The 19,446-nt window shown below is 36.7% G+C and overlaps 1 protein-coding gene across 1 annotated transcript in view; it reads right to left on the bottom strand.

Moving 5' to 3' along the window:
• Positions 1–19,446, bottom strand: part of CPLANE1 (ciliogenesis and planar polarity effector complex subunit 1) — a gene marked incomplete at its 5' end in the record, with an annotated part of 140,404 nt that overhangs the window by 18,701 nt on the left and 102,257 nt on the right. Inside the window, 4 exons of the mRNA XM_080803312.1 lie at positions 3,229–3,360; positions 3,900–3,930; positions 5,939–6,103; positions 16,073–16,157. Of these exons, the coding sequence (XP_080659438.1) occupies positions 3,229–3,360; positions 3,900–3,930; positions 5,939–6,103; positions 16,073–16,157 (413 nt within the window). The remainder of the gene's footprint in view (positions 1–3,228; positions 3,361–3,899; positions 3,931–5,938; positions 6,104–16,072; positions 16,158–19,446) is intronic.

Here is a 19,446-nt window from a genome sequence, read left to right as displayed (position 1 = left end):
AATTTTATAGCAATATAAGCTTACCTCAAAAAGGAAGAAAATTTTCAAATAAACTCCTAAAGGAGCTAAAAAAAGAAGAACAAACAAAACCCAAAACCAGTAGGAGGAAGGAAATTACAAAGATTAGAGCAATAATAAAGAAACAGAAACTAAAAAACCAAAAGAATAGATCAATGAAACCAGAAGTTGTTTTTTTGTTTTTGTTTTTACGATTTTATTTACTTGAGAGAAAGAGTGAGAGAGAGCACGAGAGCACGGTGAGGGGCAGAGGGAGAAGCAGATTCCCTGGTGCAGGGGGCCTGATGTGGGGCTCAATCCCAGCATTCGGGACCATAACCTAAGCCGAAGGCAGATACTTAACCAACTGAGCCACTCAGGTGCTCCCAGAAGCTGGTTCTTCAAAAAGATCAACAAAATTGATAAAACTTCAGCCAGATTCAACAAAAAAAAAAAAAAAAAAAGAGAGAGAGAGAGAGAGAGAGATACAGAGACAGAGACAGAGAGAGAAAGAGATAACTCAAATAAACAAAAGGAGAAATGAAAGAGGAGAAACATAACCAACACCACAGTAAGAGAATATTATATGCCAACAAATCGGACAACCAACAAGAAAGGGAAGAATTCCTAGAAACATAAAACCTCCCAAAACTGAAACAGGAAGAATTAGAAAATTTGAGCAGACTGACTACCAGCAATGAAATTGAATCTATAATCAAAAAACTTCCAACAAACAAAAGTCTAGGACCAGACAACTTCACAGATGAATTCTACCAAACATGTACAGAAGAGTTAGTATGTATTCTTCTCAAACTATTCCAAAAAATAAAAGAGGAAGGAAAGCTTCCAAATTAATTCTATGAGGCCATCATTACCTTGATACCAAAACCAGATAAACATACTACAAAAAAAAGAGAACTACTGTGGCACCTGGATGGCTCAGTTGATTAAGTATCTGACTTTTGATTTCAGCTCAGGTCATGATCTTGGGGGTTGTGAGAATGAGTCCTGCATTGGGCTCCATGCTCGGCGGGAAGTTTGCCCAAGATTCTCTCTCTCCCTATCCCTCTGCCCCTCCCCGTCATGCTTTCTCTCTAAAATAATAAATAAACAAATCTTTAAAGATAGGCAGAGATAGGCAAAGAGGCAGGCAGAGAGAGAGAGGGAAGCAGGCTCCCAGGGCTCGATCGCAGGACCCTGGGATCTGAGCCAAAGGCAGAGGCTTTAACCCACTGAGCCACCCAGGTGCCCCTAAACAAATCTTTATAAAGAGAGAATTACAGGCCAATATCTCTGATGAACAGGTGCAAAAATCCTCAACAAAATATTAATTAGCAAACCAAAGTAATAATACATTAAAAAAATCATTTACCACAATAAAGTGGGATTAATTCCAAGGATGTAAGGGTGGCTCAACATCTGCAAATCAAAAATGTGATACATCACATCAACAAGAGAAAGGATAAAAAAAAAAGATCATTTCAATGGATGCAGAAAAAACATGTGACAAAGTATAACATTCATGCATGACAAAAACCTTCAATGCAATAGGTTTAGAGGAAACACCTCAACATAATTAAGGCCATATATGAAAAACTCACAGCTAATGTCATACGCAATGGTAAAAAACTTGAGAGCTTTTCCCCTAAGATCAGAACAAGACAAAGATGTCCATTCTCACCACTTGCATTCAACATACTACTGGAAGTCCTACCCACACAATTACACAAGAAAAAGGGAAAAAAGCATCCAAATTGGCAAGGAAGAAATAAAACTTTCAGTATTTGCAGATGACATGATACTATTTATAGGAAATCCTATAGACTCCACTAAAAAACTAGAACTGATAACTGAATTCAGTAAGATGCAGAACACAAAATCAATATACAGATATTCATTACATTTCTATACACTAGTAATGAAGTAGCAGAAAAAGAAATTAAGAAAACAATCCCATTTATAATTACACCAGAAATAATAAAATACCTAGGAATGAACCTCACCAAGGAAGTGAAAGACCTTGTATTCTGAAAACTATAAAAACTGATGAAAGAAATTAAAGATTATGCAAACACATAGAAAGATATTCCATGTTCATGGACTGGGAAAACAAATATTGTTAAAATGTCCATACTACCCAAAGCAATCTACAGATTTAATGGAGTCCCTATGAAAACACCAACAGCATTTTTCACAAATGACTCCCCAATGTGTATGGAACCACAAAAGACTCCAAGCCAAAGCAATCTTGGAAAAGTACAAAAGTGTAAGTATCACAATACCAGATTTCAAGATATATCACAATGCTGTAGTAATCAAAACAATATGGTACTGGCACAAAAACAGCCACACAGCTCAGTGGAACAGAACAGAGAGCCCAGAAATAAACACACTATTATATGGTCAATTAATTAATTCATTCATTGGCAAAGAGGAAAGAATTTGCTATAGGAAAATATGGTCGCTTCAACAAATGGGTGTTGGGAAAACTGGACAGCAACATGCAAAAGAATGAAACTGGACCACCTTCTTACACCAAACAGAAAAATAAATTCAAAATGGATTAAAGACCCAAATGTGAGACCTGAAACCATAAAAATTCTAGAAGGGAGCACAGGCAGTAATTTCTCTGACATGGATTGTAGCAACACTTTTCTACATGTCTTCTGAGGCAAGGGTAACAAACAAAAATAAATGACTGGGACTACATCAAAATACAAAGCTTCTGCACAGCAAAAGGAACAATTAACAAAACTAAAAGACAACCTACCGAATGGGAGAACATATTTGCAAATGACATGTCTGATAAAGGGTTAGTATCCAAAATACATGAAGAATTTACACAACTCGACACCAAAAAAACCCCAAATAATCTAATTTAAAGGTTGGCAGAAGACACGAACAGACATTTCTCCAAAGAAGACATCCAAACAGACAACAGACACATGAAAAGATATATATATAAAATAATGACAACAAAAATAAAAATAAAGTGATGAGACCTTGGGAAAACTCCCAGGATATAGATGTGCTGCTGTATTAAATACACCAGTCTGACTACTGTTGGGGAAAGGGAGCAATGACACGTAAACATCACAAAAAGTATTTATGAAGAAAAAACCGAAGTTTTGTGTTTGTTTCATAAAAATCACATTAAAATATGGTCAATTTTTAATATTCCTGAACCATACGCATTTTAAATGAGTTAAAAGTGATGTATTCAAGGATTACCTGGAGATACTCTTAGCTTGTTGTTCTGTTAAACCAAGCTCCTCCCTGGAAACTCCATCTTTTGTTATAAGGTCCTCAATGATGTCTCCAATATCAGTTAACCCAGTCAGCTGGAGTGGATCTACTGAAACACTTCATTTTCAAATCCAATTTGAGAAATATTAGTTAGTATCTACAATTTAATTACATTAGTCAAAAATGAACATGTAAAGTTTAAAAAATGAACATGTAAAGCTATGTCCTCTAAGAGCATAAATGAACACAAAAATAATAAACACAGATCTAATGCTCCTTCTACTTTCCAGGAATCCTCAGCAAAAGTCTAATCATCAGTCATTGATGACTTCTTTTGTGCTCTTAAAAAAGTGAACCTAAGGCTCAGGAGATAACTTCTACCTGTCCTGCCTGCTGAATACACATGTAGTAAAGGATGTAGCAAACGCAGTCTACTGCGTTCTAATTACCTATGCTAAAACAAAACTATAAAGGATATAATAAAGCAATCCTCAGCTTCTTAAAACACCCCATTCCCAATGAGAATTATATTCCTTTCAGTCCATGAAAAAATATGTAGTGTAGAAGCTCACATACACATGAACAACAGAATTTCCAAAACACACAGTTTATACCCAATCTTAAGTAAACCTGTGAATTATTCTGAAGATATTTACCTCTCAAATAACTCATCACTGTTATTCACACCTTAAAAGAAAAGAAACATTATTAATAAAAATTTGGGTCAATAATTCTTTTCTACTGTCATCTATTAACCTCTTTAGAAATTATATAACCAGAAATAAAAATATTTTAAACCTCCAAATAGGTTTAAAGATATATATGTGTAATTTATTTATCCTCCTCTTAAATGTGCTATTTGATAGTGTATACTCTGCATTTTCAGAGGATTACTTTTCTATCCAGAATACTCTGAATACTTCAGGAAGTACAGTCCTTCTTTGCTTAGTACACAGTTTAAAATACTAAAGTGTGGGGCGCCTGGGTGGCTCAGTCCTTAAGCATCTGCCTGGGATGCTTAAGGGCCTGGATCCCAGGGTCCTGGGGCCTGCTTCTCCCGCTCCAACTCCCCATACTTGTGTTTCCTCTCTCGCTCTCTCTCTGTCAAATAAATAAAATAGAATTTTTAAAAATAAATAAACATAAATACTGAAGTGCAATTTACTAAAACAAAAACAACAAAACTAAAAATGTTCTGATGATCTAAAAGTAGTACATTTAGGAAAATATCTAATTTCATTAGAAGAAGCCATTACTTGGAAGAACAGGACCCAAAAGAAGAATTTTTAAACCTTGTCCAATATTAACTACATGTCTTTAAAGCAAAACGCCTAATCTACTCTATTTTTGATAAGTTTAATCCTCAAGGAAAATTGAGTTACTATGGGGGAAAGTGTTCTGACATCTCTTCTCAAAAACATTTCCTTGTTAAAGATCTCCTTAGATGAATCCACCCTGACCCAAGACTTACATATCCACATGTTTTAAATACCAATTTTGCTTTCCTAAAGCACATGTTATTTTGTTTAATTTATTAATCCTCAAATCAAGGATTTTACATATCTTTGTTATCAGAGTTGGGGCATTTGTGAGGTTTTAATAGCAATTAATTCAATTTAACTATTTTTTTAAGATTATTAAAGTAGCATAAGCAGTAAAAAATGATTTTTTAAAAATGGCATAGTGGTTATTAAAAGAAAAACTGTTAAGAAGCTTGCTTTAAGTCTTGTAATTTTTTTCTCAAAGTTCTTCCTAGATTCCAATTGTATTTTGGTCATCATCCTATGGGGTTGATCACTTCCACTTCACAGAGTTGTGGAGACTGAGTGCAGTACATAAAGCACCTAGCTGAGAACCTGTCTGATTCCTGTAGGTTCTCAGTCATCTGTAGCTTTTGCTTGACTCTTACGGGGGGAGAGCTGATGGATGAGGTTAAAGAGGTTGTAGAGGGTTCTGACTGTTTATGCTACTTTAATAATTACAATAAAACATACTATAAACACTTAGAAAATTCATCGTTTTTGACCATCAATAGCTGAGAGTGAAAAAATATTTCAAAGCCACTGTGAGTAGCCCATGTATTGTATTTAGTATGACCTATTATTCATATGACAAAATGTGTTTGTTAGGATTAAAAAGTGCACTTTTAATTGCCAACTCCAAATGAAATAGAATGAAAGTGGCACTAAACTTGTCTAAGTCTCAAAATTCTCAACTGTACAACTGAGATATTAATGGCATCCCCTTCGCAGGCTCGGCTCACATCAGGGTCAATGCACGTAAAGCAGCCTTATCTGGAACGTGGCAGTCTCCAGAAACTACAGTCGTTATTTTGTTTTCATAATTAAAACTCCAGGTTCTCAATACTGGCTGAGTCTGAATTTCTCAAGTTTTATAAAAATCAAATAGTATAGTAAATCCAGTTTCTATATATTTAACATTAATAAATAACTTGGAGATATCTAATCATACATCTTATTAGAGATAATGATACGAGCTTGCAATCGATCTTAGGAAGATGATAAGACAACACAGTTCTTCAAGCAAATGGCACAGTTTTTAACTTCCCTCCCTTGAAATTTGTAAATATTGCAAAATGGCTTCACAAATCTTTCACAACTGTGTTCCCAATAAAATACTCTTCAGTAACAGTATACGGGAAAACAAGAGTGTAAATGAAAAAAATGAACAGTACCAGGAGAAGTTGTATTCTGGTCACTGAAAAGGCTGAGAGCTGAGTCAGCAGAAGGAAACACACACGTTTTCTGACTAGAATGAGTTTCTGTCACTGAAAATTCAGCTTCTGAAGTCTCCTCTTTGTCACGTTGAGCATCCTTATTCATATGAGTCAGGAAATGTACTAATCCAAAGTAAAATGGTTGAGGAAGAAAAGCACATGGGAAAAAAAGATACAACAGTTAACACTTTCACATGGCAAAGATGTATCAGAAGTTTACAATATATTATTTTGATAACTTTCTATTCTATAATAGAATATAATTTAATATATTTAAAATTTAATCTCCCTCATAGTAAAACTATTAAATTTACTATCAATTTCAGAAAACATGGTGGATGAGTTAGACAGTCTCATGCCCTATTATAAAAACACAGAAGAAACGTTAAATTTTAAAAAATAGATTAATATGCAACCAAGCCTTGTAAATAAAGAAATCCCCCAGTCCCAGAAAAGAAAAAGGAATCAAAGCTGGGCAATATATGGACAATGATGCTAGGATAGTCCATACAAAAAGGAGATAAGGTTTCTGTCATCTGCAGTGGAGAGAACTGAGCTAACTTCATATGGCCTAGAGCACTGAAGGATAGCTCTGTCCATAAAACGAGGATAAGAAAATCAAAGAACCAGCAAAGAAGTTTTTTTCTATCTGCCTGAATAGCAGATGGGAGAAAAATAAGTCAACTGAGAAATCAAAACCTCTGTTGTGCCACAATCAGGAATGGGATCTGAATTTATACTATCTATGTACTAACAGCAACTACAAGCCAAAAATGTATATAAAAATTTGTCACCCAAATTGTTCTACTTCAGTAGATCCCAAGAAGCAAATATAAAACCATATCAAAGGTGAGTGTATACAACCGAGCACAATTTCCCTAAAGATAAGATCATGATTAAAAAAAACAAAACAGGGGTGCCTGGGTGGCTCAGTGGTTTAAAGCCTCTGCCTTCGGCTCGGGTCATGATCCCAGGGTCCTGGGATCGAGCCCCACATCGGGCTCTCTGCTCTGCAGGGAGCCTGCTTCCTCCTCTCTCTCTGCCTGCCTCTCTGCCTACTTGTGATTTCTGTCTGTCAAATGAATAAATAAAAATCTTAAAAAACAAAACAAAACAAAACAAACAAATTGCACAAAGAAACCACCATAAAAGAGAGCTGTATGCAGATCTGATAATTGAGAATATACACACATGAAGTAAAACAATCTGAAAGGGCATAAAATACTACTAAAATCATTAAGCAGATAAAAGAAGACATAGAAACCATAATAAAAGAACAGGATAGTACATCCAGCAAACAAATTTGAAAAAGAAATAAAACTTCTAGATACTGAGAATATATTTTAAAAAATTAAATCCTATAGCAAAGATATAGGAGAGAAAATTAGTATGTTGTCCAGATCTGAGGACATCACCCTAAGTACATCACTGAGAGATAAAAAGGTAGTAATTAGTAGTTAAGAGAAAGGGAATAAAGTGAGAAGGTCCAACATAGTTCTAATAGGTGTTTAAGAAAACAGAACAGGAAGAATGATGAGGAAGCAATACTCCAAAAGAAAATGGATGAAAAATAACCAACATTAAACCTGCAAATTAAATAATCATTCCAACTCTCATTTAGAGTAAATTTTAGAAGTATATACACTGAGGACCCCTGGGTGACTCAACCAGTTGAGTGTTTGACTCCTAATTTTGGCTCAGGTCGTGACTTCAGGGTTGTTAAATCAAGACCAACACCAGGATTCTCTCCCTTTTCCTCTGCCCCTCACCTCACTGAAAAAAAAAAAAAAAACCTCTTAAAAAATAAATACATAAATATAAAAATGTATATACTGAGACACACTTGTATCAAAAATATAAAATAAGGGGCGCCTGGGTGGCTCAGTGGTTTAAAGCCTCTGCCTTCGGGGAGAGATAAAAAGCTTCCAGGACAAACAAAAGCTGAAAGAATTTGCAAACACCAAACCAGCTCTATAGGAAATATTGAAAGGGGTCCTCTAAGCAAAGAGAGACCCTAAAAGTAGTAGATCAGAAAGAAACAGAGACAATATACAGTAACACTCAACTTACAGGCAATACAATGGCAATAAATTCATATCTCTCAATAGTTACCCTGAATGTTAATGGGCTAAATGCCCCAATCAAAAGACACAGGGTATCAGAATGGATAAAAAAACAAAACCCATCAATATGCTGCCTACAAGAAACTCATTTTAGACCCGAAGACACCTCCAGATTTAAAGTGAGGGGGTGGAAAACAATGTACCATGCTAATGGACATCAGAAGAAAGCTGGGGTGGCAATCCTTTTATCAGATCAATTAGATTTTAAGCCAAAGACTATAATGAGAGATGAGGAAGGACAATATATCCTACTCAAAGGGTCTGTCCAACAAGAAAACCTAACAATCTTAAATATCTATGCCCCTAACATGGGAGCAGCCAACTATATAAACCAATTAATAACAAAATCAAAGAAATACATCGACAGTAATACAATAATAGCAGGGGACTTTAACACTCCCCTCACTGAAATGGACAGATCATCTAAGCAAAAGATCAACAAGGAAATAAAGGCCTTAAATGACACACTGGACCAGATGGACATCACAGATATATTCAGAACATTCCATCCCAAAGCAACAGAATATACATTCTTCTCTAGTGCACATGGAACATTCTCCAGAATAGACCACATCCTGGGTCATAAATCAGGTCTCAATTGGTACCAAAAGATTGAGATCATTCCCTGCATATTTTCAGACCACAATGCTCTGAAGCTAGAACTCAATCACAAGAGGAAATTTGGAAAGAACGCAAATACATGGAGACTAAACAGCATCCTTCTAAAAAATGAATGGGTCAACCAGGAAATTAAAGAAGAATTGAAAAAATTCATGGAAACAAATGATAAATGAAAACACAACAGTTCAAAATCTGTGGGACACAACAAAGGCGGTCCTGAGAGGAAAATATATAGCAGTGCAAGCCTTTCTCAAGAAACAAGAAAGGTCTCAAATATACAACCTAACCCTACACCTAAAAGAGCTGGAGAGAGAACAACAAAGAAAGCCTAAACCCAGCAGGAGAAGAGAAATCATAAAGATCAGAGCAGAAATCAATGAAATAGAAACTAAAAAAACAATAGAACAAATCAACAAAACTAGGAGCTGGTTCTTTGAAAGAATTAATAAGATTGATAAGCTCCTGGCCAGACTTATCAAAAAGAAAAGAGAAAGGACGCAAATAAATCAAATCATGAATGAAAGAGGAGAGATCACAACCAACACCAAAGAAATACAAACAATTATAAGAACATACTACGAACAACTCTACACCAACAAATTTGACAATCTGGAAGAAATGGATACATTTCTAGAGACATGTAAACTATCACAACTGAACCAGGAAGAAATAGATAACCTGAACAGACCCATAACCAGTAAGGAGATTGAAACAGTCATCAAAAATCTCCAAACAAACAAAAGTCCAGGACCAGACGGCTTCCCAGGGGAATTCTACCAAACATTTAAAGAAGAATTAATTCCTATTCTCCTGAAACTGTTCCAAAAAATAGAAATGGAAGGAAAACTTCCAAACTCATTCTATGAGGCCAGCATCACCTTGATCCCAAAACCAGACAAGGATCCCACCAAAAAAGAGAATTACAGACCCATATCTTTGATGAACACAGATGCAAAAATTCTCACCAAAATACTGGCCAATAGGATCCAACAGTACATTAAAAGGATTATTCACCACGACCAAGTGGGATTTATTCCAGGGCTGCAAGGTTGGTTCAACATCCGCAAATCCATCAGTGTGATACAATACATTAATAAAAGAAAGAGTAAGAACCATATGATACTCTCAATAGATGCTGAAAAAGCATTTGACAAAGTGCAGCATCCCTTCCTGATTAAAACTCTTCAAAGTGTAGGGATAGAAGGCACATACCTCAATATTATCAAAGCCATCTATGAAAAACCCACCGCAAATATCATTCTCAATGGAGAAAAACTGAAAGCTTTTCCACTAAGGTCAGGAACACGGCAGGGATGTCCGTTATCACCACTGCTGTTCAACATAGTACTAGAAGTCCTAGCCTCAGCAATCAGACAACAAAAAGAAATTAAAGGCATCCAAATTGGCAAAGAAGAAGTCAAACTATCACTCTTTGCAGATGATATGATACTATATGTGGAAAACCCAAAAGGCTCCACTCCAAAACTGCTAGAACTTATACAGGAATTCAGTAAAGTGTCAGGATATAAAGTCAATGCACAGAAATCAGTCGCATTTCTTTACACTAACAACAAGACAGAAGAAAGAGAAATTGAGGAGTCAGTCCCATTTACAATCGTACCCAAAACCATAAGATACCTAGGAATAAATCTAAAAAAGAGGCAAAGAATCTGTACTCAGAAAACTATAAAGTACTCATGAAAGAAATTGAGGAAGACACAAAGAAATGGAAAAATATTCCATGCTCATGGATTGGAAGAACAAATATTGTGAAAATGTCTATTCTACCTAAAGCAATCTACACATTTAATGCAATCCCTATCAAAATCCCATCCATTTTTTTTAAAGAAATAGAACAAATAATCCTAAAATTTATATGGAACCAGAAAAGACCTCGAATAGCCAAAGGAATATTGAAAAAGAAAGCCAAAGTCGGTGGCATCACAATTCCAGACTTCAAGCTCTATTACAAAGCTGTCATCATCAAGACAGTATGGTACTGGCACAAAAACAGACATATAGACCAATGGAACAGAATAGAGAGCCCAGAAATAGACCCTCAACTCTATGGTCAACTCATCTTCGACAAAGCAGGAAAGAATATCCAATGGAAAAAAGACAGCCTCTTCAACAAATGGTGCTGGGAAAATTGGACAGCCACATGCAGAAAAATGAAATTGGACTATTTCCTTACACCACACACGAAAATAGACTCAAAATGGATGAAGGACCTCAATGTGCGAAAGGAATCTATCAAAATCCTTGAGGACAATGCAGGCAGCAACCTCTTTGACCTCAACCGCAGCAACTTCTTCCTAGGAACATCGCCAAAGGCAACAGAAGCAAGGGCAAAAATGAACTATTGGGATTTCGTCAAGATCAAAAGCTTTTGCACAGCAAAGGAAACAGTTAACAAAACCAAAAGACAACTGACAGAATGAGAGAAGATATTTGCCAACGACATATCAGATAAAGGGCTAGTATCCAAAATCTATAAAGAGCTTATCAAACTCAATACCCAAAGAACAAATAATTCAGTCAAGAAATGGGCAGAGGACATGAACAGACATTTCTCCAAAGAAGACATCCAGATGGCCAACAGACACATGAAAAAATGCTCCACATCACTCGGCATCAGGGAAATACAAATCAAAACCACAATGAGATACCATCTCACACCAGTCAGAATGGCTAAAATTAACAAGTCAAGAAATGACAGATGCTGGCGAGGATGTGGAGAGAGGGGAACCCTCCTACACTGCTGGTGGGAATGCAAGCTGGTGCAACCACTCTGGAAAACAGTGTGGAGGTTCCTCAAAAAACTGAAAATAGAGCTACCCTACGACCCAGCAATTGCACTACTGGGTATATATCCTAAAGATACAAACATGGTACTCCGAAGGGGCACGTGCACCCGAATGTTTATAGCAGCAATGTCCACAATAGCCAAACTGTGGAAAGAGCCTAGATGTCCACCAAGAGATGAATGGATAAAGAAGATGTGGTATACATACACAATGGAATACTATGCAGTCATCAAAAGACACGAAATCTTGCCATTTGCGACAACGTGGATGGAACTAGAGGGTATCATGCTTAGCGAAATAAGTCAATCGGAGAAAGACAACTCTCATATGATCTTTTTGATATGAGGAAGTGGAGATGCAAGGCGGGGGGGGTTGGGGGGAGGTAGGAAAAGAAAAAATGAAAAGATGGGATTGGGAGGGAGACAAACCATAAAAGACTCAATCTCAAAAAACAGACTGAGGGTTCTGGGGGGAGGGGGGACAGGAGAGGGTGGTGGGGAAATGAACATTGGGGAGGGTATGTGCTATGATGAGTGCTGTGAAATGTGTAAACCTGGCAATTCACAGACCTGTACCCCTGGGGATAAAAATACATTATATGTTTATTAAAATAAAAAAATTTAAATTAAAAAAAATAAAATAAAGCCTCTGCCTTCGGCTCAGGTCATGATCCCAGGGTCCTGGGATCGAGCCCCGCATTGGGCTCTCTGCTCATTGGGGAGCCTGCTTCTTCCTCTCTCTCTGCCTGCCTCTCTGCCTACTTGTGATCTCTCTCTGTCAAATAAATAAATAAAATCTTAAAATATATATATATATATATATATATATATATATATATAAAATAAGAGAACCTTAAAAGCAATCAGAGATAAAAACAGTAACTGGACAGACAGCACATAGGTAGAATAAACTTGGCAATTAGAGATGTCCGTAAATAATGGAATATTATCCTTAAAATGCTGAGAGAAAATGAGCATCAACTTAGAATTCTGTGCTCATCTGTAAGCCATCACTCACAAATTATAATAAAATTAAAGATATTTTCAAAGACTAGGAGAATTTACCACTCACATGTTCTAGATGGAAGAACTACTGAAGAAAGGAAGAAGGAAGCAATTCTCAAGAAAGCAAGTACAAAAAGCAATTGTGAGCAACAAAATCAGAGAATAGAAAATTTTGTCAGAAAGCATCTCAGGCAATAAGAGTAAGTATTATTTCATAAAACTTGTGTTTTGGTTTTATACATTTATGGTTCACATATTTACATTATTTGAGTTACAAAGTTTTTAAAAAGGACCAACTGAAGGCAAGAAACTGGAAGACATGGGAGACCAAATGGGAGGGTTAAAAACAAAGCAGATCTAAAATACAAGAAAACAATATCAGGGAAGATAAGGGGGAGCAAATCAGTGTTAAAAGCTCTGAAGTCAGGGTGCATGGGTGGCTCAGTCGTTAAGCATCTGCCTTCGGGGTCCCAGGGTCCTGGGATCAAGCCCCGCATCGGGCTCCCTGCTCGGCAGGAAGACTGCTTCTCTCTCTCCCACTCCCCCTGCTTGTGTTCCCTTTCTCGGTCTCTTTCTCTGTCAAACAAATTCCTTAAAAAAAAAAAAAAAAAAAAAGCTCTAAAGTCCTTATATTGTTTAGGAGGTAAATATATTTCTTTTAAATTTTAATTCAATTATGAATGTTCAACATTCAAAAATAATCACTAAGAGATTAAAAATAGAATGTGTAATTTCTGAACCAATAGAGAGGAAAAGAGAGAATACAGAAAACTCAATCCAACAGAGGGAAAGAAAGAAGCTCAAAAACTAAAGAAAAAAATGCATAGTAAATAGGAAGCACAAAATAAGATTATAGAAATAAGCACAAATATATCAGTAATCACAATATACATACTTACATTTGATGATGAAGACACACAAATTAATTATTTTTAAAAATGAAATCTAGTTACATGCTCAACACAATTACAACAACTTAATCACTCAGCTTTAAAATAAAGGAATATCTAACTTACAGAAAATACAGGAGAGAGTAAAATATGTTAAATGACCCCATAAAGACTCAATTAGCAAAATCTAGACTCTGAAAAACATTTTCACAACAAACACCTATGTTTCTTCAACAAATAAACTGCAAGGGGAAAAAGAGAGGTACCAAGAAGTTAAAATGAACTTATAAGCCATCAAACCACTGCCATGTACGGACCTCCCTTGGACTTCAATAGAATGAGAAAATAAGCTATTTTTACAAATGAGATAGCTGACAACACTGAAACACTGATTAGAGGCATGACAATATTAAATTTTTTAAAGGAGTAATAATATTATGTCTGTGTTTTAAAAAAAGAAAACCTTATCTTTTAAAGATATTTATAAAATATTTATAGGTGGATAATAGGCTGTCTGGAATTTGCTTCAAAATCATCCAGAAATGGGGCGCCTGGGTGGCTCAGTGGGTTAAAGCCTCTGCCTTCGGCTCAGGTCATGATCCCAGGGTCCTGGGATCGAGCCCCGCATCGGGCTCTCTGCTCTGCAGGGAGCCTGCTTCCCTTCCTCTCTCTCTGCCTACTTGTGCTCTCTGTCAAATAAATAAATAAAATCTTAAAAAAAAAAAATCATCCAGGAAAAGGTGGGAAGAGTAGGTGGGTGTATAGATAAAAGAGGACTGGCCATGAGTTGATAATTGTTAAAGGTGGTTACAGGGTACATGAAGGTTAATTATACTATTCTGTCTTTTATTGAAATTTTCCATGATAAATTTTTAAAAAATAAAATATATCAAAAAAGATACACCAGGGAAAACCAAGCAGAGAAATATTAATATTAGACAAAATTGAATGAGTATAAAAACATTATTGGAGATAATGAAGGTCATTAATGAGAAAAGGGTCAAAATTCAACAAAAAATATATCAATCATGAACAAAATCATTTTATAACATAGCCTCTACTATATAATGCAATATTTAACAGAATCACAAGAAGAAATTCCACAATCACTGTGGGCAATTTTTAATGCACCCTTTTGAGCAATGAACAGATCAAGCAGACTAAAATACCAGAAACACAGAAAATGTGGACAATTTAAAGGCTTGATTAAACATATATATGTATACATAGACAATTTAAAGCTTGACTGAACATACATACACACACACATATGCATGCACACATACCCACATACAGACTATATAAAGCAAGAGAAAATTCATATTCTTTTCAAGTAAACATTTATAAAAACTCTACATCCCAGGCCACAAAGGAAATTTTTGTTTTTAAGATTTTATTTCTTTGGCAGAGACAAATGCAGCGAGAGAAGGAACACAAGCAGGGGGAGTGGGAGAGGGAGAAGCAGGCTTCCTGCTGAGCAGGGAGCCCGATGCGGGGCTCGTTTCCAGGACTCTGGGATCATGACCTGAGCCACCCAGGCACCCCCACAAAGGAAATTTTAACAAACATCTAAGAGTTGCTATTATCATATACTCATCTAATCAAAATACAACGAAAATGAGAGTAAGTTAAAAATATAGTCGAAACCGCATAATATTGAGAAGTTAAAAATCCCTTTCGTGAGCGAAAGAAGACATCTTAATACAAATTACAAACTAGATCAAAACAACACCAAAACATGGTGCATATCAACACTCTTGTCTGTGTCCCTGCAGGAACATGTTTAGCTTCAAATACATGTATTAGAAAAAAAGAATGAGGGGTGCCTGGGTGGCTCAGTGGGTTAAAGCCTCTGCCTTCGGCTCAGGTCATGATCCCAGGGTCCTGGGATCGAGCCCCGCATCGGGCTCTTTGCTCAGCGGGAAGCCTGCTTCCTTCTCTCTCTCTGCCTGCCTCTCTGCCTACTTGTGATCTGTCAAATAAATAAAATCTTAAAAAAAAAAAAAAAAGAATGAAGTTAGGAAAAAGTCGACAGTTTAAGCCCTCAAAAACTGAAGAAATAATAGAGCTAAGGGGTAGAAATTTATGAAAAAGAAAATTAAATGAAAGAATCAAACCAAAGTCTGTTTAAAAAAAAAATAGAAAACTGCATTAAGTTGCTGACAAGACTGAATTAAAGAGAATGTAGAGATAAACAACTATAGGCACAGCAGAAATTTTTTTAAGTAACTACCCTAATTTCATTCTTTCAGTAAGAAATGCAAACATACACTATTTCACCACTGCCTGGCCATTTAACCAGAGCCTCAAATTCCAGTTCTGCAATTGACCAGGGGCAAACAGCAACCTCAGCACCAAGCTCTGTGCAGCCCTCAGCAAGTGTGTGGCGGGCAGTGCTCCACTCTAGGAGGCTGGGCATTGGCTTCTGGGGTGGGGTGGGGGTGGGGGAATGGCTGGGGTGGGAGCCAATCACATTACCACAAGAATAATCCTAATCTAACAAGGGACTGTGGGCTTCAGCTCACTAATGGAAACTATTCCCAGTTCTATAGCTCTCAAAGGCCAATGCTTATTCTTTCAAAGCAAGGCTTCAGTCCCCTCTACCAACACCCCCTCCACCCCCCACCCCCACCTGTAACCCACACACCTTCAGAAATGCCAATGGATTTTGAAGCCAATGTTTTTTCAGATTCAGGACTAGAAGACAATTCAATGTGATCTTCAGGTTCGACCTACAGAAAAACACACACAATGGAATAACTTAAAAATTTTATAGTTTGACAATTTCACAATATTGTTAAATAATCTTTTAAATATAAGGGTAATGTACCTTTTAAATATTAGGGTAACACTGAAAGAAATGGGACTAAATCCAGTAAGAGCTAAATGCGGGGATGGATGAAGAGAAGGAAATTTTAACTTATTTGTAATCTAAATGATTTAATCTTTTTAGGCATCTTAAGGAAAACAACATCATATAAGTTTAGATTGGGAAGGAACATTAGCTACCATTTAGACAAAAACCTTTCATTTTATAAATGAGAGAACAGGACCCAGAGAAATTCAGTGACTTTCTTAGCAGCAGAACATGGATTTGAACTGAGGTCTTCAAAGCCCCTAGTCAGTGCTTGTCCACAATTATCCCTCTGTTTCTTCCAGGTTTAAAGTCTGTTCTCTTAATTAAAATAAATAAGACAAAATCTTTGTATTTATGTGTGCATTATAATAGGATGAGAACATTGTAAAACAATTTCCCAAAATCTTTCGTTTAAATCAGGGTTAGTTCCTTCAAAGTAGTCACCTTAGCAGACTAAATACTTATAGGGTTTGATCAACATTCCTTTGAGAACTCTTCCTTTGAAATTGTCTCCTAGGCTTGCATACTATTATTAGTTAACTGTTCAGGTGATAAGTCTTTATTATATAAATGGGATCTTATTACTCTCAGAATCTAACACCAAGAGAGCAAAGATAACCATTAAATAAGCATGTATTGAATGCCTGCCATGTTACCAAGCAAAAGGCACAGTCCCTATCCTCCAGTATTAAAAGGCTTGGGCTGAGAGGGGAGCTGTAACAGAACTTTTAGGAACTTTTTCAAAATGTATGTGTGTGATGTATACATTCCCCGCTGCCAAGCCAGTGGCTCCTCCTCTGTCCCCAGACTACTGCCCCAGATTCAGCAGGGCTGGCGTGTATATTTTTGAAAAAGATCACAACATGCACAGCTGTCCTTTTATCTAATGGATACAGATGTGTGGAAATTCCTTTTTTTTTTTATTACATTATGTTAGTCACCATATAGTACATCATTAATTTTTGATGTAGTGTTCCATGATTTACACCCAGTGCTCCATGCAATACATGCCCTCCTTAATATCCATCACCAGGCTCACCCATCTCCCTAACCTCCCACCCTCTTAAACCCTCAGTTTGTTTCCCAGAACCCATAGTCTCTCATGGTTCATCTCCCCCTCCGATTATCCCTCCTTCATTTTTCCCTTCCTTCTCCTAATGTCCTCCATGCTATTCTTTATATTCCACAAAGAGGTGAAACCATATGATAATTGACATTCTCTGCTTGACTTATTGCACCTAGACTATTCTCCTCCAGTCCCATCCATTTGATGCAAAAGTTGGGTATTCATCCTTTCTGATGACTGAGTAATATTCCATTGTATATATGGACCACAACTTCATTATCCATTCAACTGTTGAAGGGCATCTCAGCTCTTCCCACAGTCTGACTATTGTGGACATTGCTGCTATAAACACTGGGGTGCATATGGCCCTTCTTTTCACTACATCTGTATCCTTGGGGTAAATACTCAGTAGTACAATTGCTGGGTCATAGGGTAGCTCTATTTTTAATTTTATGAGGAAGCTGTACACTGTTTTCCAAAATGGCTGTACCAGCGTGCACTCCCACCAACAATGTAAGAGAGTTCCCCTTTCTCCAGAGCCTCTCCAATATTTGCTGTTTCTTGTCGATTTTTGGCATTCTAACTTGTGTAAGGTTGTATCTCAATGGTTTCAATTTGAATTTCCATGATGGCTAATGACGATGAACATTTTTTCATGTGTCTGTTAGCCATTTGCATGTCTTCTTTGAGGAAGTGTCCGTTCATGTCTTTAACCCATTTTTTGACTTAATTCTTTTTTGGGTGTTGAGTTTTTGAGGTGTTCTATTTAGATCTTGGGTATCAGCCCTTTGTCTGTAGTGTCATTTGCAAATATCTTCTTCCATTCTGTGGGTTGCCTCTTTGTTTTATTGACTGTTTCCTTTGCTGTGCAGAAGCTTTTGATCTTGATGAAGTCCCAAAAGTACATTTTCGCTTTTGTTTCCCTTGCCTTGCAGGACATGTCTTGAAAGAAGTTGCTGTGGCTGACGTCAAAGAGGTTACTGCCTGTGTTCTCCTCCAAAATTCTGATGGATTCCTGTCTCATATTGAGGTCTTTCATCCATTTTGAGTTTATCTTTGGGTATGGTGTGAGAGAATGGTTGAGTTTCATTCTTCTGCATATAGCTGTCCAATTTTCCCAGTGCCATTTATTGAAGATACTTTTATCCATTGGATATTTTTTTCCTGCTTTGTCAAAGATTATTTGACCATAGAGTTGCAGGTCCGTATCTGGGCTCTCTACTCTGTTACACTAGTCTATGTGCCTATTTTTGTGCCAGTACCATGATGTCTTGGTAATCATAGCTTTGTAATAGAGCTTGAAATCAGGCAACGTGATGCTCCCAGCTTTGCTTTTCTTTTCCAACATTTCCTTCACAATTTCGGGTCTTTTCTGGTTCCATACAAATTTTACGATTATTTGTTCCAGCACTTTGAAAAATGCTGTTGGCATTTTGATTGGGATGGCGTTGAAAGTATAGATTGCTCTGGGCAGCACAGACATTATAGCAACGTTTATTCGTCTGATCCATGAGCATGAAAAGTTTTTCCATCTTTTCATGTTTTCTTCAATTTCCTTCACTAGTTTCTAGAGTATACTAGTTCCTAGAGTATAGATCCTTTACCTCTTTGCTTAGGTTTATTCCAAGGTATCTTGTGTTTTTGGGTGCTATTGTAAATGGAACTGATTCTCTAATTTCTCTTTCTAAACTTACATTGTTAATGGATAAGAAGGCAACTGATTTCTGTGCATTGATTTTCTATCCTGCCACAGTACTGAATTGCTGTTCCAATAATTTGGGGGTGGAGCCTTTTGGGTTTTCCACATAAAGTGTCAAGTCATCTGTGAAGAGAGAAAGTTTGACGTCTTCTTTGCCAATTTGAATACCTTTTATTTCTTTTTGTTGTCTGATTGCTGTCGCTAGGACTTCCAGTACTATGTTGCAAAACAGTGGTAAGAGTGGGCATCCTTGTCATGTTCCTGATCTTAAGGGAAAGGCTCTCAGATTTCCCCATTGAGAATGATATTCACTGTGGGTTCTTCATAAATGGATTTTACAAAATTGAGGAATGTTCCCCCATCCTTATACTCTGAAAAGTTTTAATCAGAAAGGATGCT

The sequence above is a fragment of the Martes martes genome, assembly GCF_963455335.1.
Source record: "Martes martes genome assembly, chromosome: 5".
Taxonomy (NCBI): domain Eukaryota; kingdom Metazoa; phylum Chordata; class Mammalia; order Carnivora; family Mustelidae; genus Martes; species Martes martes.
The sequence above is the reverse complement of the archived record's forward strand: the minus strand, read 5'-3'. Positions and strand labels throughout refer to the sequence as shown.